The sequence below is a fragment of the Grammomys surdaster genome, unplaced genomic scaffold (assembly GCF_004785775.1).
Source record: "Grammomys surdaster isolate TR1022 unplaced genomic scaffold, NIH_TR_1.0 352, whole genome shotgun sequence".
NCBI lineage: Eukaryota > Metazoa > Chordata > Mammalia > Rodentia > Muridae > Grammomys > Grammomys surdaster.
In genome coordinates this window covers 443,708-463,425 of record NW_021604771.1, presented here as the reverse complement: position 1 = coordinate 463,425, position 19,718 = coordinate 443,708, and the positions used below count along the sequence as shown (strand labels likewise).

The window sequence follows — 19,718 nt, the reverse complement described above, 5'->3', positions numbered from 1 at the left end:
CCGTGCGCCGGAAATGATGCCGGAGTGGGTTTGGTCGCGGAAGTGGAGGCTGCCGGGCGAAGTGCAGAGGGCGGGGCACGCGGGGTCATTTCCGCTTCCGGTCCGCCACCACCTTCGGTTGCTTCCCGTCCGCTCGGCGGCTCCCCTCCCCCGCCGGGCTCTCCGCGCCCCTCCCGGGCGCCGGGGCGGCGGGGCCGTCGCCGTGCGGTCCTCCGTGCGTCTGTGCGTGCGCACGTGTGCACTTCTGCTTCCCGCAGCCCGGCGCGCGCCCCGCGACACCGAGGCCGAGCGGGGGCAGGGGGCTGACCGTCATGACCCCCGGGAGCTCGGTGTAAGCGGGCCGAGGTGAGCGAGGGGCGCAATGCTGGCCTCCGTCGCGGCAATTCCGGTGTTCCGGCCTGGGCCGTGGCGCGCGCGGGTCCAGCCAGCCTCGGAGCCGGTGTTCCAGCCGCTGATGGCTTGTGGCTGCTTTTGTACCGCTGTGCCCGGGTCGGGTTTGCCTGCCGGTGTGTGTCTTTTTTTGGGATTGTCAGTGTCCCCGTTTCGCGTGGCCTTGTTGTTTGTGTTGCTCTGCCTCTGTGTTTCGGTGTTTGTAAAAAATGGTTTGGAGATCCGAGTGCTGTGTGTTTGTGTCCCGGATCGATCCGTGTTCCTGTCAGGATGCCGTTCTTGTATTTTCTAGGTTTCTGTGTCTTCATTTCCCCAGGCTCGTCTCCCTTTGGTGCATTATTTCTCTCCTGGTCATTGCTATCGTCCCTAGGCCCTAAATTCCTTTCTAGAGACCTATTGCTTTGGTTTAGGATGTGCCTGCCAGGTTTCTGAGTCTCTGGTGTTCTGGTAGGAGCTCTGGCTGTGGAATCCAGAGTCCCCGCTGCTTGCCTCGGTCTTAAGACTTCAGTTTCCTAGTCTTCTAAACAGAAGCCTTTATAGTTCCTACACCACAGGGTCTTTGCGCATTAGAGGTGGTGCTGGTAAAGTGCCTAACAGTGTCTGGCCTGGCGTTATGCATGTGGTTACTAGTAGCTCTAGTTATTAGAAATTTTGTCTCGTTTAGTATTTGATACAAGGTATTTGAGTTCCCCTTGGGAGAATTTCGTTATATTGTTTGTACTGTTTAGGCAATTCTAAATTAACCAAGTGTGGAAAATTGTCTCATTTTCAGCAGCATTTGTGAGATCTAGTATGCTTTTTTGAGCATTCTTGGAGTAGGTAGTTGGTGTTAGGATAGTGCATCTTTAGATGCTACCCTTTTGGAAATGTTTTGTTTTTTCTTCTTCCTGATAATAATAGCAGCCAGGGGTACCAAGTCCCTACTGTTTGTGGGGCACAGAACTAAGTATCTTTTTTAATCAACAAGCCTGCCAGGTAGCACCCCTCCCTTTGTTACACAGTTAGGTCAACTGAGTCACAGGTTTGTTTTGCTGGTTGTTTATGTGGCTGGGATTTGAATGTAAATTTTGTATTCTTTTTAGTTTTATCTCCTGCCTGCCCCCCCCCCCCCCATATTCTTTTTAGTTATATCTCCCGCCTCCCTCCTCAGTTCAGAGTCCTGTGTGTGTGTGTTTTATTTTCTTTCTGCCCTCCTGCCTTGCTGTCTTCCCATGCTTCTGTGTTGCTTTTTTTTTGGCCTGAGTTTTGGTTTTGTGTGCCTCTTTCCTTCTCTCTCTTTTTCCCTCCCTCTCTACCTCCTTACCTCCCTACTCACTCACTCACTCTCTCTCTCTCTCTCAGTTTGTCACATCTGTTTGTCTTCTGGTGTCTGTCCAGGCCTGACTTGGGACCCAGCTACTTTTTTCTTTTTTTCCTTTGCCTAGTTATACCTGTTTGCAGGTGCTCCATTCTCTGGCCTGAATTCAAGGTAAAGAGCAGCCTCTCCCATTCACCTGTGTCTTCCTTCAGGTTGGATCATGGTAGGGCTCAGTAAATCTCCCTCCATGGCTTGTTGGAGAGGCACAGACTGGTGATCGGAGTCTATTCTGGACCCAGGCTGCTCCAGCTGTGAGGTGTGTGTCCCTGGGCAGGGTGCTAATGTGCCCATGTTCCATCCTGTGTAAAGTGGCTGTGAGTCATGGATTTGTAAGGGTTAATTGAGTTGATAGTGTACAGGACATAATGGGTACCTAGAAGGATGTTAGGGCTGTGAAAGTACTTGTTAATATTACTCTCTTTTGCTTGATTTCTGCCCTTGAGGCTTTCTGTCAGCTGGTCACAGCACAGGTTAACTTATTTTGGTTAATTTAAAAGCATGAGTTTAATGTCACACACCTCTAACCTAACACTTGGAAGGGAGGGACACGTGGATCTAATCTCTTCAAGTTCCAGAATAGTCAAGGCCAAGTAGAGAGATGTTGTGTCACCCCCTCCCCAACCCACCAAAAAATAGGAGTTTATATAGGTAAAGTAGGTTTGATAGTTGAGTCTGCTTTGGCATTTATGATGTGACCTTGGTCAAATTATTTGACTTCCATGAGGCCATTGTCGGGATCAAGTGTTAAATGAGATAATATGTGCCTCTTGGTGCAGTTGGTATCCATTAGTGGGGACTCCTACATTTCTTATCTCTCTGCTGCCTTGAGCTTCCCTCCCTACCCTCAGGACACCTAGTCCCTGGGCAACCCACCCCAGCCTCTCCCTCCCCTCCCCCCAGGCTGTCTCCTCTGTCTCCCTACCATTTTAAAAATCCCATCATTGGCTTCTTTTACCATGACTCCTGTACCAGGGTTGTTTGCTTCTTTCTTTCTCCATTTCCTTCCTGCTATGTTGATTGAATGGTTTTTCCCAGCCAGCTTCTTTGTAGAGAAAACCAAACAAATATCCTTTCCACCACTGTGGGCCTTAGGTCAACTGTAGTTTCAGAATCAGACAAATAGCTTTAAAATCACAAGAATCCACTCACAGGAAGCCCCCCCCCCCCATGACAATAACATTTGAGTTTGTGTAAGCAGCACCCTGGGACGTGTGGCAGATCTGGTGAGGAAGAAAGGAAGAGTTTGTCAGCAGGACAGGGTGCCCCTGAGAGCTGGCCGGCCTCTACCGAGACCTGTTTAGTAGGCCCTTATCACACATTCAGTGCTTCATTTTGCCCCAGAGAAATCTAAAGTCTAAAGGTTGAGGCCTGTCCTGTTAACAAATTGTTGTTAGATGGGGCTGAATTAGAGTATAGACTCAGGGTGTCTGACCTCCCGTTACACGTTCTGCCTTAGCTGCTCTGGGCCCCAGGCAGGAAGAAGCTAGGCTTGTTTGAGGAACCGAAAGGAGGATGGGCTAACTTTAGGATAGAGGTTAAAGGGAGGGAGCATCTTGTCTTCCCCTCTAGGGTGGTGGGAAACCTGCAGACGGGGAGGCTGGGGCAGCTTGGGTGCTGGTTGGCCCCACATCTCCTTTGTGTTTCCAAAGCTTCTCCCCCACCCCCGTCAGATGTGGTGATCTACCAGCGTCCACTGCGGCCTCCCTCTGTGAGTCGCGGCATCTCTCCATGCCCCGGGGCCCGGTGCCCCTTGACACCACTACTGGGCACCATGTCGACCTCATCGCTGCGGCGGCAGATGAAGAACATCGTCCACAACTACTCAGAGGCAGAGATCAAGGTCCGGGAGGCCACCAGCAATGACCCCTGGGGCCCGTCCAGCTCCCTCATGTCGGAGATTGCTGACCTCACCTACAACGTTGTGGCCTTCTCCGAGATCATGAGCATGATCTGGAAGCGGCTCAATGACCACGGCAAGAACTGGAGGCACGTCTACAAGGTCAGCACCTGGGTGTGGTCCCCTGGGGCAGGAGAGCTGGAGTGCTGCAGGGCGTGCCCTGCTATGCTTATGCTCTCCTAGCTATGCCCCCCACCCCCCAAGAGGGGGACAGTTGAAGACTACTCTTTTATGTGAAATCTCTGGGCCACAGATTGAGTCCTCAGCATCCTTGGTTCCTAGTTTTCCACTTGACTGGAGTCTGATGATGGTCAAGTATCTTCTGTAAAATGCCTTTGTGAAGGTGACATTTTCCTGTGTCTTTCAAGTATGTCTAGATTGCTTACAGCACCTAGTACCATGCAACTGGTGTATAACACAGTGTCATGCTGTGTCATTAACGGAATAATTAATGATAAGAAGGTATATGATTCTGTACAGACAGATTTTTCCTTTAAACGTATTTGTTTTCGTTTGGTCTTTCTGTGTAGCTTAGACTGGCCTAGACTTTGTAGTGAGACTCTGAGTTCTGGGATTGTGTCCGGACCCAGACATACATATTTGCTCATTGATTTAGATTTTTTGGAGGGGGGAGATAGGGTCTTACAGAGTCTTAGGCTTGAGCTCTGCCGCTGAGTGTGAGGTCCTGACCCTTGAGGGGCTTTTTGATTTTTTTGTTTTTGTTTTTTTTTTGTCTTTTTTTTTGTTTGTTTTTTGAGTTTTTGTGTTTTTCCATCAGTTCCCAGCTTCTGAAGGCCATCTTTGTCCATACTTTGAGGTGTATACTTCCGATCCACAGACGGCCCTGGGCTGTGGGTATGTTGGTACAGCACGTGAGACTCTCAGGTGTCTTCTATGTAAGGTTATGGGGATGTCAGACTGGCTGATACTTATTGACCTGTTATGAAAGGCAGAGCCTTGGGGACAGGTGACAGCCTGTCAGGTGTTGTATATACTAGGGTGGTAACAAAGTGGAGCACAGAGGAATTTGAGGGGCATGGAGACTGTTGCATGGTGTTTGTTGCTTGTGATACCAGGCTTTAAATCTACGGCCTTCACATACATAAACAGTGCTTTAGTGTTTACATCCTCAACATTGCATTTTTCACCTGTTGTTTTGAGATACAATTTTGATGAATCGTCATGGCCCATCTCTGACTTGCCATGTTGCCCAAGTAGGCCTTGAATTTGTGAGCTTTCTCAGCCTCCCAGGCAGCTGGAGTTAAAGGCCTACACTTTAGGCTGTGGGAGTGTTTTGCTTTTTTAAGCAAAACTGATGCTGTGAATATCCTGATGAGCTTGTTTTTCTCTGGTGCTGAAAGTTGCTGGGTCAGAGGGTACACGGGTATACAAGTTTAGTAAATGTGGTCTGGTTGCATACATGACCCAGTCAAGTACCCAGATTTCCTTATTAGGAAATGCATCCAGGGCATTACTGAACATACTGGTTTCAGGTTTGACCAATACCCTTGGGGAGTAGGGGTGCTGCTGGTGCCTCCCACACTTTGGTTCTCATGTTATGGCAAAGGTGCTAAGGGCTGGGGTCAGCTGGCTGAGTTACAGGGTTGATTGTAGGGCATCAGGCTCATTGCTGGACCACCTTCTGTGGGATGGGTCTCTTCTGACTCTGCCACAGATGGTGAGGGTTAGTACCTGATGTCTCTGCTTTGGGGGGCTGGGGCTGCACTGTATCTCAGGACAGTGTGAGGCGTCTGCTCTCATGGCCCCAGTTTAAAGTCTCCACTGGCCTGAACTATCTGAGAGACTTCCTGTCAAGGTAGGCTGGTTTCCTTTGCTTCAAGATGAAACAGACATAGTAGCGTCTATGCATTGAAGCAGAGAACCGAGAAGCTGTTCCATGCCCATCACAACACACCAAGATTGGTCCTGCCTTGCATGTAATCCTTGATTCAGTGCCTTACTGGATTTAGAATCAAAAGCCAGGTGGCATTTAGTCTGCTGGGAACTGGGGAAAGGCCCAGTGTCACAAGCAAACCCTTGGGGTTTTTTTTTGTTTTTGTTTTTGTTTTTTTTTTAATTATTATCAATTACTTATTTACATCCAAAATGTTGCCCCCCAGTTCCTCTTTGTAGAGTTTCCCTTCCTCCCCCTCCCTTTCACCTCTGAGATGGTGCCTTCCAGGATCTCCCCCTTGTGGGGGGCCATCAAGGCCCTAAGGGATTTAGGTATATCCTCTCCCACTCAGGCCAGACAAAGCAGTCCTCTGGTACATGTGCATAGGGGTGGGGTGGGGTGGGGTGAGGTGAGGGTGGGTGGGTGGCTGGCTGGCACGGACCAGCCTGTGTATGCTCTTTGGTTTGTGGGTTAGTCTTTGGGAGCTCCCAGGGGTCCAGGTTAGTTGACAGTATTGGTCTTCCTATGAGGTTGCCATCCCCTTCATCTTCTTCAATTCTTCCTCTAACTCTTCCACTGGGGGTCCCTGACCTAAGTCCAGTGCTAAGCAAACCCTTGTTGAGGGTGAGGAAGGGGGGTAGGGCTGCAGGGCTTGAATGGGGAGTGGTTGTACAGGGAGGCCAGTCTGGAGCGGCCCTGGGATGCAGATCCCTCCTGTTCAGTGGCTGAGGTTTTGCTGCTAGGAGCCTAGAACAGTCTGGTGGCCTTAGATAGAGCTGGGGAGTTCTGGAGAAAGGTGTTCTAGTGTCTGGAGATGGCATATGAGTCTCAGGGGAGTGCAAGACACGTAGATGGGCTTCTGAGGCCCGATGAGCCGAGCCGGAGGCTGCTTCCTGAGGGAGTGGCAGTCTTGATTCCCAGGTTCATTTCTGCTTCCGGCCTTACTGGGGGTCCAGACTTAGGCAACACTCAGGCAAGTAGTTGTAGTCGGCCAGTTGTATTTCGAGAGGCTGGTTGGTGGAGGACCCTGTATAGCCTCCAGTGGGCAGAGGAGACTTTCTAAAAGAGGCTGCCAGGCTGCTCACAGATAGATAACAAATGATTTTTTTTTTTTTTTAATGTAGTCCTGGCTATCTTGGAACTCCCTGTGTATATCAGGTTGGCCTCAAACTTGTGCCCCACCATGCCTGGCTTGGGATGATTTTTTTTTTTTTAATGCCCATTTTAAAGGGATTCTTTAAAGATAGATTTACCAAAATATGTTTGGTGTAAAGACAAATCTCCCCTTTCTAGGCACAGTCTTCTGAGTTCTGACAAAATGTACCTTTTATAGCTATTCTGCAGTCAATAAAGCAGTTTTGCTCTCCTGATTCTGACTGTGTGGTGCCCTTGGCAGGGCTCCTGGGATGCTGGATATAGCTTTGAGTGCTTACAAGTACTTAACCCATGTGAGTTTGTCAGGGTCCTGCTTGCTTTGACTCTCTGGTTTCTCATGCTGTGCTCCGACTCCTGCTTGTGCATCCCTGCCTGGTGACATTTTGTGGGTCTAGTCAACCTGAGGAGAATATGTGTTTTAGGGGCCTGGCAATCTGGGAGAGGAAACTTGTAATCCACCCCTTTCTTTGACTTATGTTCTTCGAGGATACAGATCTCAGTTGCACCCCAGTCTTTATGTTAACCAGAAGTCAGCTGAGAGCAGGCTCTGGGTCATTCCTGTGCACTGCCTGCTCTGTAAATGAAGTTTTATTGGAACACAGCCTGGCCCCTGCAGCTACCACTTTGGACTAGATGGTCAGAGAATATGCAATGTGAAAACTGAGATATTTCTCTCCAGAAATAAAGATGCCAACCCTGTTTTAAATGTTCATTGTAATGTAGGAGTACTTCCTTGGTGGAACTGATTTAAAACTTAACAAGCTCCATGGCTTACCTATTTGGGATCATTCAGTTATCTGTATTAACCCCCCCCCCAAAAGAAAAAAAAAACCCAAAAAACAACAAGCTTTTCATTGAGGTATAGCAGAGCAACTAAAGCATGAGTGTCTAACCTGATGAGTTTGTGGGATTGATTGTGCACACTTCTGGAGACTCCTCCCAGAGGGAGATGGAGGGGACATGCTCAGTTTCCTAGGAGGCTTCATCCTGACATCCCTTCCCCTGGGGCACCGGGAATGTCTGTGAAGTCTCTTAGAGAACTCTTTAGGCATGGGACCACGGTGTGTGCTCTTTGGGGGTCTCTTGCTATGCTTACCAGGCCTGGGGCAGTGATCGCTGCTTCTCTGTGGTGCATGTAGCAGTTGTCTCTGATACTCTTTATTGTTGGGTAGCCCCAGTGCATTTACAACAGTTTTTGTGTGCATGGCACTGTGCCTGGGTATTTGAGCAGTTCCCTGCTTCGTAGTCTTAGCTGCAGTTCCAAAGTCCAGAGAGCTACAAGGATGAAAGTGTCTCATAACCATCCAGCACAAAGTACGATGTTCACTAAGGTGAAGTAATTTATATACTATGCTCCTGTCCTTTGTTGCATGGCTGTTGGCAGAACGCCCTTCTGATTGGATTCTCTGCTGTGCCCCTGTGCTGTGTCTTCCTGGTTTCAGTATGGAAGATTCTGGATTCCAAAACATAAGGGCCTCCGGCTTGCCTCTCTGCCTTTTCCCTTGGGGTGTAACCATGCATAGAAATATTTCTCCTCTGAGAATAAACACTGCCAGGGCCAGCTGGGGACTAATCAGATGGAAATACTTGTCAGAAAGCCGTTCCCAAGGTGGGTGGTACCATGTCCCTGTAATCCTAGTTCTCAGGTCGAGGCTGAAGTGCTGTCACTATTGAGACTAGTGTGATCAGAATAGGAAGTCACTGTGCCTTTGCCCTGCCCTATCCTCCCCATTACAGACCTTTAATGGGGCGCAACAATGTTTTATAGCAAATTTTCGATGTGTAGATAGTGCTTAGCTCCCATGCCTGCCTCCTCTGTCACATTTCTTCTCATTCCACTCATGTCCAGGACGTTTTGAGTTCTGAGGAGCTCCATGGGGTCTTTATAGCCATTGCAGAAACCTAAGGTGTACTTTTCTCCTTGGATAGTGACTAAGCCTTTTTCAGATTCTCATAGGGAGCATGTCCATGACATTGCTCTGGAAACAGGCCTTGAGTTAGATCTTTCCTTGGGTTGGTTGGTTGTTTCATTTATTTAAGATTTATTTAATTTTACTTTATGTGTATGATTGTTTGCCTGTATCTGTGTGTGGACTGCTTGCTTATGTACTAGGGCCTGCAGAGGTTAGAAGAGGGTGTAAGACCCCTGGAACTAGAATATATATGGCTGTGAGTCACCTTGTGGGTGCTGGGATTGGAACTAGGGTCCTCCGCAAGAGCAACAAGTACTTTTAACCACTGAGCCATCTCTCTGGCCCCTGGGTTATAATTACTACTTTTTTTTCCTTAAGTACCTTAATTTCATCTTGCTGAAAATTGAATTTGTTTGCATATAACAAAATAGAGATACCAAAGGATGCCAGTGAGCTGTAGTGTGTTTGCTCTGATCTGTCATTCCTGATGTTGTGGTGTCTGGCTTGGCTTGGGTGCTTATCCTTTCTGAGAAAGCCTGGGCCTAGAAGGTTCCTGTAACATCTCACTCCTTTAGCATCAGGCCATCTCTTCATCCTTAAGACTTCCTGCACTTTATTTTGGCTCTGTTGCTTCAGATTTTGCCTTCGAGATGTGGGACATGTTTTGTGGTCCTACATGATGCCCTGATTTGGTGGTTGCCATCTTGTCTTCTGTGGTGTTACTGAACTACATGGAGCCCATGCAGTCAGCTTTTTGGGGTGAGCAGTCCATTGACATCTCGTATATTTGGTGCTGGAAGTCACACCTCTGGCTGGTGGATGAACTTTTCTTTGATCCTATTGGATATTTCCCACTTACACTTATTCTCTGGCAACCCATGGTCTCCTCTGTCTGTGTGAATTGGTCTCTTCTGGATGTTTCATGTCTGTGGGAGCACACATTGTGCTGGCCAAGCACAGTGTGTGGCTCATGGTAGCTCGTGTCCCCACCTCTCTCTCTCCCCTTTAGGTCTGTTGCACACTCTCCTGGGTAGACAGACAGTGGATTGTGAGACTTGGATGTGGGCGGCTGTCCCAGGGCCCACAAGCCTCCTCAGTCTCGGGTCCCTTCTCCAGTGAGGTTCAGTGTCAGTGACGGGTGTGCCTGCACTTTGCAGGCCATGACGTTGATGGAGTACCTCATCAAGACTGGCTCTGAGCGTGTGTCACAACAGTGCAAAGAGAACATGTACGCTGTGCAGACGCTGAAGGACTTCCAGTATGTGGACCGTGATGGCAAGGACCAGGGTGTGAATGTGCGGGAGAAGGCCAAGCAGCTGGTGGCTTTGCTGCGTGACGAGGATCGGCTTCGGGAGGAGCGTGCCCACGCACTCAAGACCAAGGAGAAACTGGCACAGACTGCCACCGGTGAGGTTTCTCTCCCACTTCTGGAAGTCCCAGACAGCTAGGATTTGTCCTCTGTTCCTGTCTGTGGGCCCATTCCAGCTGATCCACCCTTGTCTTCCCTTGCCTTGTGTGATGGATGGCCTTAGACTCTAGAGATTTTGCCGAATGTCTCCTTTGGGCCCAAGTGTGTCCAGACCCTGAGGGCAGCCAGCCAGCAGACTCCTGTCTTGGTTTTTGGAGTGTCCAGGCAGGAGTGCCCACATCTTGTTAGATTGCTTGAGGTTCGGAACTCCCCAGGTTCAGGGTTAGGTCAGCCCCTGATGGGGACATGTGTGCTCGCTCCTGATGGAGTTGTTAGGCTGGCCTTCCGTAGATTGTCCCTCTAGCTAAAGGGTAGTGTTAAGTCCCAGAGTAGGCCAGCACCGTGGCTGACAAGATAGCCTTTGAGTCTACATTTTAAGGGCTTAGAATGTTGTTGTAAGTGGTGAATTCAAATTTAGTGGGTACTGATGAGCATTTAAAAAGAAATGAAAGTGGTATGAAGAGAGAACATGTCCCATGTCATAAAGCTGTGATTTGTCTAGTGCCATGTTCAGTGGTATGTTTGGGGTCCTGGATTTCATAGGGGTTTATTTTTTCATGCTGAGGGACCGTGGCAGGGAAAGCAGGAGTAGTTAGGAGACTATGCTATAGGAGGACAGTTGTGAACACTTAGTTTGCAAGTGGTTGTGGGGATGAGGAGACAGGGCTGCCCTGGGGGTGAGCTGGGTTGGACCTTCCAGGGCAGATGGAATCAAAAGTCTGTGACCTTGGTTCTAACTGTAGGCCTTCTGCCGGATACATCATGTTCGGATCAGAGATGTGAGGACACTGGGGGACATGCTCGGGTGGAACTTAAAGCAGGGAGTGCGGTAGAGGGAGGAACCTGGGGAGGTCCAGGAGTGACCTGCTAGGGGAAGAGTGGAAGCTGTAATACAGGATTGGGCTGGGTTGAGGAGGGATATCTGCAGCAAGGAACATGCCTGGCTGGCTTTGTGGAAGGTGTGTGGCATGCATGCATATGTGTGTATGGGGTGCACATGTGAACACATGGCTGCGCACTTGCAGCCACGTGTACGGAGGCCCTGTGTTGATTGCTTTAGCCATTGTTCTTTTTGATGCACGGTCATAGTCAAACCCTGAGGTCACCAATACGTTAGCCTTGAGCCTGCTTGCTCTGGCCCCTGTCTCTGTCTCCCTAGGCTGGAGTTTCTAGTGAACAGTCTACCTAGTATTTAGGTGTATTCTGGGGATCTGAACTCTGGTTCTTATGCTTGGGCAGCAAGTGTGTTAAACCACTAGGCCATTTTCGTAGTTTCTGTGAGGAGGGTTTCTTAGTTGCTAGACATGGCCAAACTCTAGGGAGGCCAGACACTTGAGTGCCTTGAGCTCTGGTGACCCGGGAACTGGAGGCATGTGCGTGTGGCACTTGGTCCACACACAGATGAGCCGGTCACATGCTTCCAGTGCTCCCGTCATGGACTCTGAAATCGGAGTTGATTTTTTTTTTGTTCCGGACCTGAAAATTGGGTTTATTTTTTTTGTTTTTTTGTTTTTTTTTTGTTTTTTGCTTTTTGAAACAGGGTTTCTCTGTGTAGCCCTGACTGTCCTAGAACTCATCTATAGACCAGGCTGGACTCAAACTCAGAGATCCACCTGCCTCTGCCTCCTGTGTGCTGGGATTAAAGGTGTGTGCCATCACTACTTGGCTTAAGTTGAAATTCCGTAATGATTTTTGTATGTCTTGACATGTTCTTTCATTTTCTTTCTCAACCATTTCAAGTGCCATTGAAGATCAGCCATGGTCTTCTGACCCATGTCCTAGAGCAAACTGCTTGGAGGGAGAGGAAGGTTTCTACATAGGAGTTGGAGAGGGCTGCAAAGGGCTGGAAGCCACAAGTAGCCTGAAGCTGGGTTGTTGGTGTGGGAAGATGTTGTGTTGTTGGTTGCTGCCCGTTTCCTTGTAGGGTTTGAAGTGGGGCCGTCGGTGTCACTATATGCAGCCTGGCCGGGAGCCTTAAGGTGTTTGCACAGTGTGGGTTTGGCAGTGGGCTGTCGGTTGCCAATACCTCTCTGATGAGGATGTTCCAGGATCTGTCTTAGGATGACAGTGGTAAAGAGCAGACAGCTTGCTGTAGTGTATGGACCTTCTCTGGACCACTGCTGGAGCACTGCTTAGAGACCTGCCCTCTGACAGGGAGCCAGGAGCCGCCATAGAGCCTGCAGACAGTGCCAAGGCTGAAGGAGGTGGAGAGAAGATGCAGACTGTAGCAACTGGGGTCTCTTGGTCCTCTCCTTGGCACCATCAACCTCTCCCTTCTGCTGGCCCTGGAGCCAGACTCTTGACCTTAATGTGGCTTTCCCCTGTCTCCATGCCCTTCTCCTGATGCCAAAGGCTCTTCTTCCCATCGTTGGTCTCCACAGTCTGGACAGATTCTGTCTTCCCTTTTAAGTTCCAGCTGTTCCTGCCAGGGCTGCAGTTCTGCCTGGAAACGGAGGCCCTTGTCTGCTCTATTGGGAGCTCTCCTAGCCTGGGACACCAGGGAGGATCCCTCTGGAGGCCTGGACCTTGCTGTCCTTCTGCACTCTGCTCATCCCTTATGAGCCGCTGGATGTTTTGAGGGCGGAGCTGGCCTTTGCCCCTCCTAGGACTCTGGCTCTATAACTTTCTCTCCCAGTTTGGCCCTCAGAGGCCATTGGGTGGGGGGAAGGAGATCTGTGCTGGGTTTTGGGCTGCAGCCCACAGCTGACTGTAGGTTCCCAACTTTTGGTCTCTGGTCCATCTGTGTCTTAATGTCTTCCTGTTTCCAGCCTCCTCAGCAGCTGTGGGCTCTGGACCACCTCCCGAGGCAGAGCAGGCATGGCCACAGAGCAGCGGGGAGGAGGAGTTGCAGCTCCAGCTGGCCCTGGCTATGAGCAAGGAGGAGGCTGACCAGGTACGGGCCACTGTAGAGGGAGAGGGGCCAACTTCTGTTCTGCCATCCTGTCCTCATGCCTCGCCCACATCACTCTCCACCTGCTCCTCTCCCTGCTTCCGCTGTCGCTCTGTCTGGTGCTTCCTCCATCTTTAGCTTTTTCGTCCTGGGAAACTGCCCTGCCCTTTGACAGCAGGGCACACAGCTTCTTTCTTTCTCTGCCCATCTTTATTGATTTGGGAGAACCACTGTCTCCTCCTTTCCTGATCTTGCTCAGCTCTGGCCCTCTGTCCCTTTTTTGGCCTGCCTCTCTGCCTGTTACTCTGGCTCTGGCTTCCCCTGCCCTGCCCCTCATACTTTCTCTCCGCCAGCCCCCGTCCTGCGGCCCTGAGGATGACGTCCAGCTCCAGCTGGCCCTTAGTTTGAGCCGAGAGGAGCACGATAAGGTCAGAGTGGCCTCCCTCCCCTCCTAGGGCTTTCCTTACACCTCGCCCAGGTCCGTGGGTCCTTACTCCTTGCCCGTTCCTGAACTGCCTCCCCTGAGTACAGGTGTCGTCACTTCCAGCCCTCCTTTCAGCATCCTTAGCTGTAGAAACCTTGGTCCAAACAGAAGCCAGGGTGGACACTCAGGACACTGGATAGATCTACTGCAGAAGCGTCACTAGGTCATGCACCTCAGCAGCAGGCCAGGATGAGAGGGCCTCCTCCTCTTCCTTGGTCCCACTGCTTCCTAAGCCGTTTTTGCACCAGGTTCAGCCATCCCTTTCATAGCCCCCTACACACAGTGCCCTTCCCTCTAGACCACACCAAGCTCCGCTGCCTCCTGCCCCACTTTTGACCCAGGTGTCCCATTCCCATCCCCATTCCATACATTGTTCACATTGCATTTTAATTTTGTCGTTGTTTTCACAGTGGGAGAGAGGGTGGTTGGGATGGGGACTTTTGGGCCAGCTGCCCTCCCATGGCTTCTGTTCTGAACCCTACCTGTCTGGCTGCTTCTGCTCTCCATAGGAAGAGCGAATCCGTCGTGGGGATGACCTGAGGCTGCAGATGGCCATAGAGGAGAGCAAGAGGGAGACTGGGGGCAAGGAGGAGGTACGTGGCTGTGTGTTCTGTCTTCTGGGTCAGTAGCACCTGCCATGTCACCTGTGGTCAGAGGTGCTTGTCATGTAGACTGAGTACTAAGTTAGCTCCAGCAGGACTTGGGGCTCATCTGTCCATATTGTTTTGCCAGATGCCTTCCAAAGACCTCGTCTCTGCTAGATGGTAGTCCTTGCCTGAGTGTCCCCTAACCAAGGCAGAGAATAGTTGGTCTGTCACTCCTGTGCTCTCAGCTGCCTTTGCTAGACCCTGCTAGATTCCTGGGCGTGCACACTTGTTTTCTCATGATTCAGTGTGTAGGCCAGGCAGCCTTTCAGATCTTCCTGTCAGGACCCCGGCTGGCTGCATTTGGGCCTGAGACTGTAGCAGCAGCAGCAGCAGCAGTTGTTGTTTTAGGATCATTGTAGCTGCTTCCTAACTGGGTGCCTTTGTAACTCTGCATACCCTGAGCCTAACCTGCTTCCAGATTCCAGAAGGGGTCATAAAGAACAGGCTTCTTTCCATCAGAGGTTTTTTTTGGAGGGGGGGCCAGGGTCTCATGTAGCCCAGGCTGACCTTTCAATTCTGTGTAACTGAAGTGACCTTGGACTTCTGATCCTTTCTTACCCACCCCCTGAGTCATGGGATTTATATGCATGATTTTACACATGCCTGGGGATTGAACCCAGGGCTTTGTGTATTCTAGGCAAGCTCCAGTCGCAGCTCCAGTGTGACTTTCTTGCCACTGTGGCTTTCTTGATAGGCAGGAGTGTCTGCTCAGGCTGGCCTTAGGCCTGGGAGGTCCTACATCTAGCTGGAGGAGACTCAACTTGTTTTGGCCTCTGTCCTTTACACTCTGAGTGTAAATGTGGCCACTTGGGGAAGGCCTGGCTGTCCTGTCTGTCATGGGAGTGTGCGCGTGGGCGTGTGCATGCTCGTGCGCCTGTGTGTGTTCGTGTGCTGCATGCATGCACTCTCTCGTGTGCTCATGCGTGCCTCTGTGGGTTATCTCCACTGTCACATAAGGACTTTGGTTGGTTGCTTTTATGTACCTGCCTTCAGAACACCAGGGCATTACTTAAGTGTCCGCATATGGACAGGCAGCCATAGGCAGGCAGTACTGCATGATGTGCACTGCAGGACAGTGACGATGTGACATCGGGAGGTGATCGGAGTGACCTGGTGGGAGCTCAGGGAAGGATTGCTGTGGTGAAGGATGGGCTAGATCAAAGCACATAGTGGGTGAAGGAAGACTTACAGTTTGGCTGGTTGCAGAGAGAATGGCTTCACTCCTGTCTTCACTCAGGATTCAGGAGTTGTTGTTCAGGGAATAGACAAGGGCCAGAAGATGAGTAGGTAAATTGGGGCCTTCTGGAGGAAGACCTAGGTGGGGAGTGGCCGGATAGGGAAATTGGGAGGATAGATGGTAGACAGAGCGGGGTTGAGAAGAGGAGGTACAGTCAACTGCGGGTGGCATCCTGACTCTATCTCTAGTTCTCGCCTCATATCCCTTCTCTTCTCTTTCCTACAGTCATCTCTCATGGATCTTGCTGATGTCTTCACAACCCCAGCCCCTCCACAGGCCTCAGACCCTTGGGGGGGCCCGGCATCTGTGCCTACTGCTGTCCCTGTGGCTGCTGCCGCTTCAGACCCTTGGGGGGGACCTTCTGTCCCTCCAGCTGCTGATCCTTGGGGTGGTACAGCTCCCACACCAGCCTCTGGGGATCCCTGGAGGCCTGCAGCCCCTACAGGTCCCGCTGTTGACCCTTGGGGTGGGACCCCAGCTCCTGCAGCTGGAGAGGGGCCCACACCTGACCCATGGGGAAGCTCTGATGGTGAGCACCACCACATGCTTCTTTGAAGCCCCTAGGGGTAGCCTTCTCTAGGAAGGAAGGCCTTGGGCAGAGTAGTAGGTGGTCGTGAAATGGCCAAGGCGGGGGGTGGGGGGTGGTGGTTGGGGCATCTGGTTGTGTGAACCCTAAGTAAGAAAGGCAGTGGTAAAGTTGAGGGTGCTTTTGAGAGCAGATATGGGTGGACATAGCCCACCCCTTAGCTAGCTACATAATCTAACATGTTTGTAGGTAAAAGGGCCTGAGAATGGGGCCAGTTGTTTGTATGGTTTTGGGCCACAGTGGATTGAGAGGCAGCAGCTGTCCAAGTAGGAGAGGCTACTAATTCATATATCTCTTTCTTCATCTAGGTGGGGGCCCTGTCAGTGGACCCCCATCTTCAGACCCCTGGGCACCTGCCCCCGCTTTCTCAGACCCCTGGGGAGGTTCACCTGCAAAGCCCAGCAGCAATGGCACTGCAGGTACTGGGCTACCCTGTGCTGGGCTGGGGTGGCAGTCCCAGTGTGAGTGTTGAGTTTATCTGGGTCCTGAGGGGAGGAGGTTGAGCTAGAGTCCCTAGGCAGCTGCTGAGCTTGACATCCTGGCCCCCACAGCAGCTGGGGGCTTTGACACAGAACCTGATGAGTTCTCAGACTTCGACCGACTCCGCACTGCCCTGCCAACCTCTGGGAGCAGCACAGGTGAGTCAGCCCTCCTCCCCACCTCCCCCCCCCCCCCCGAACCCCCATACTCGGTTGCTTCTTGTCTCTGCGTTGTTCAGGTGGTACCTGCTGTACTTGAGGGTGTAGAATGCACATGATAGAGTGAGTCAGATCCAGCCACCCCTCTGTAACTATGGACATCCTATCCACATGCTCCTGTCTGACCGCTTTCTGCTTCTGGATCGTATATTGAGTGGGGATAAGAATTGGAGACATTTGGGCACCCCCTTGGGGCGGGTGCTGTGGGCTGTCTTCTGTTTAACTGTGTGTCTCTGAGGCCCTGGAACAGACTAGCACCTGCCTTGACTGTAGACTGTAGGTCTGTGTGTCTTGACTGCAAATACCCCAAGAGCGGCCCTGCATGTCCTTGTCAGTGCCTTACCCACAGCTACACATAGGCCTGCTTACGTGTGGTCAGTGTCTCTGTTGAGATGAAACATTGCGAGGCCGGCTGCCCAGGCTGTCCTTCAGCTTGTCACTCTTCAGCTTGTCAGTCTTCTGCCTCGGTTTCAGTGTCTGGAAGGATGGGTGCATTCCCCATACTCCACTGTACCTTTTCTTATTACACTGGGACTGAACACTAGTTGTTCCCTACAACCCCAGCCTTTTCCATTTTTGTTTTATTTTGTTTGGGCATAGGATCTTGTTATATTCTATAGCTCAGGCTGGCCTTGAATGAATGTGTGATACTCCTACCTAGGTCTCCCAAATACTGGGATTATATGTTTGCACCCCTGGGCTTCGCTTTATTTTCTTGATTCAATGAGCCAACTTCCAGTGAAATTCTGGCTGTTGTGTAGAAATGTGTTTCCATTGGTAAATTCTTCGAGGGAAAAAAATCTGTCCTCTAGCCCTTAGATGTCATGAACTATCCCAGGGTTACGGGTGTCTGCTGGTTTCTGCACTATTAAGTTCCATACGCAGCTCGACCTTTGGGGGAAGTGCTCTTTTGAGATTGGTGATATCCTGTAGATGGTCCTGTCCTGCCCTCAGAGACTGTACTTCCTGGAACTGCCGCCACTGTAGGTTATCCTGACACCTTGATTCTATCATTCCCTCTGTACTTCTTCATCATCAGTAAGATCCTTACAGTTTTTAGTCCAGGCTCAGCTCAGCCTGCTCCTTCCTCAGGCCTCACCCTGCCCTTCCCCACTTCTCCCTAACTCAGTGTGGGCCTGCCATTCTATCTGAGCACTGTCTTGGCTTTTTCCAGGGGAATTGGAGTTGCTCGCAGGAGAGGTGCCTGCTCGCAGCCCTGGGGCATTCGACATGAGTGGGGTTGGGGGATCTCTGGCTGAGACTGTGGGGAGTCCCCCACCTGCTGCAGCCCCTACTCCCACCCCCCCAACACGGAAGACTCCGGAGTCATTCCTAGGCCCTAACGCAGCCCTCGTGGACCTGGACTCGCTGGTGAGCCGACCAGGCCCCACACCACCAGGATCCAAGGCTTCCAACCCATTCCTTCCAAGCGGTGAGTGTGGAATGTGGGACTCCTTTGCCTTTGGTTCCTTCTGTGGTCCCTACAGAGTAGAAGGCTCATGGAGTAGGCATGTTTCTCTCCACTTGGGTGTGTATCCAAGACACAGACACTGGGCAGACAAGCACTTGCTGACTGACTGCTTTTTCTCTTTGCAGGAGCTTCGGCCACCGGCCCCTCTGTCACCAATCCTTTCCAGCCAGCACCCCCTGCAACACTTACCCTGAACCAGCTCCGTCTCAGTCCTGTGCCCCCAGTTCCTGGAGCGCCACCTACCTACATCTCTCCTCTTGGTGGAGGCCCTGGCCTGCCCCCAATGATGCCCCCTGGTCCCCCAGCCCCCAACACTAACCCCTTCCTCCTATAATCCAGGGTAGGAGGGAGGCCTGGGTCAGCTGGCTTCCCCAGTTTCTGCTCCCTGGGAGATCAGTGTTGTGAGTGCATGTGAAATGGGGGAGGGGCCCTCCCCCACAGTGCCCTTCCCCCTCCTGGGGCCCACTCACACTACACCCTCTTCCCAAGTCCCCAACCCACCTCCCCTTGAGAAAAACTGGACATGGGGATGGGGAGGGGAGCCGGCCAGAGGAGGCCCCTTTTCTGTGGCATTAGATGGGGGAGGGACAGCTGGGGTTCCCCCACCCATTCCACCTCCCTCTAAACTCCTGACGACCCCAATCAGTGTCTGAGCCTCCTTGTTCCCTTGGCACCCCTGGTGAATCCTTGGTGATGATTTTGGCAACTTCGGGAATAAATGGCAATTCTCATGGGTGTGGTTCCCCCAAATTCCCATGCACGATTCAGAGAAGCCCCTCTTCCAGGGCAGACTCGGGGTTTGTTCAGAGTCACTTCCTGACATCTACTGGGAATGAACCTTTCTGAAGCATTGGATTCCCCGATCAGCTCCTGGAGCTTGGCTGAGTTGGGTGAGGACCTGGGCCGTGGCTAAGCTGTGGCCCTGCGTCCTGCATAGGCATCATTAATCCATCCCAGCATGCTTTGGAAGCCTTTTTATTTTAGCCTCTGCTGGCTAAACCCAGTGGACCACCAGATGGTATCTCTTGGCCATTGCTATGTGTTTTTATCATGTGATAACTATGTCAGTGAATCCTCAGGTGGCCCGGGTGGCTCCTGTCTGCTTGCATATACAGATAGGCATTTGCCAACAGTGTTGTTCTGTGCTTCCTGGGCTTTCCTTCTAGGTGGGGTCTTCCATTGCTCCACAGGTCAGATCCTGACTGCTGGCTTCATTTTCTTGGCAACAGTTTTCTTGGTCGAAGGCCAGGTGGGAGTCAGGCCAGCACAGATGTGATAGTTAACTGTCACTTCTCTTGTGGAGCTCATGATGACACAGATGGCCAGATCACCATTACACCTGTTAACATGCTGGAGCCTTGGAGCAGCACCCCGGCCAGTTAAAGATAGCCCCCAAAAGTAGAGAGGGTTTGCCTAGGAGACTGCAGTAAAGGGCATTGTGGGGGTTTTAGAGATGACTCCAGGGGCAGCAGTGCCCTGTACAGGCTGTAGAGCAAAAACTTCATGAGATGAGTTATATTTGGCCCGGGACCATTACTTGCTGTGGAGCGACCACTGGCACTGACATCAGGGAGCACACTGCTCCCCATCTGGTTCCTCGGGTAGGCCAGGGGTGTTGGGGAAGTTGATGG

At 51.3% G+C, this 19,718-nt stretch overlaps 1 protein-coding gene across 5 annotated transcripts; it reads left to right on the top strand.

Moving 5' to 3' along the window:
* The first annotated feature begins 87 nt into the window (after positions 1–87).
* On the top strand, positions 88–18,822 carry Epn1 (epsin 1). 5 transcript variants are annotated; one of them, XM_028779413.1, is made up of 12 exons: positions 103–345; positions 1,900–2,003; positions 3,418–3,746; positions 9,764–10,013; positions 12,843–12,967; positions 13,318–13,392; positions 13,958–14,041; positions 15,558–15,861; positions 16,227–16,337; positions 16,473–16,556; positions 17,791–18,048; positions 18,213–18,822. In XM_028779413.1, exons 3-12 carry the CDS (start codon positions 3,519–3,521, stop codon positions 18,419–18,421), a joined length of 1,728 nt encoding a protein of 575 aa, XP_028635246.1. In that variant the 5' UTR covers positions 103–345; positions 1,900–2,003; positions 3,418–3,518; the 3' UTR covers positions 18,422–18,822. The 5 variants fall into 5 exon arrangements, with proteins under 5 accessions (XP_028635247.1, XP_028635245.1, XP_028635246.1 ...); XM_028779411.1 differs by having other exon boundaries at positions 248–345; positions 3,397–3,746; positions 16,470–16,556; XM_028779410.1 differs by having other exon boundaries at positions 249–345; positions 16,470–16,556.
* Positions 18,823–19,718: the final 896 nt, after the last annotated feature.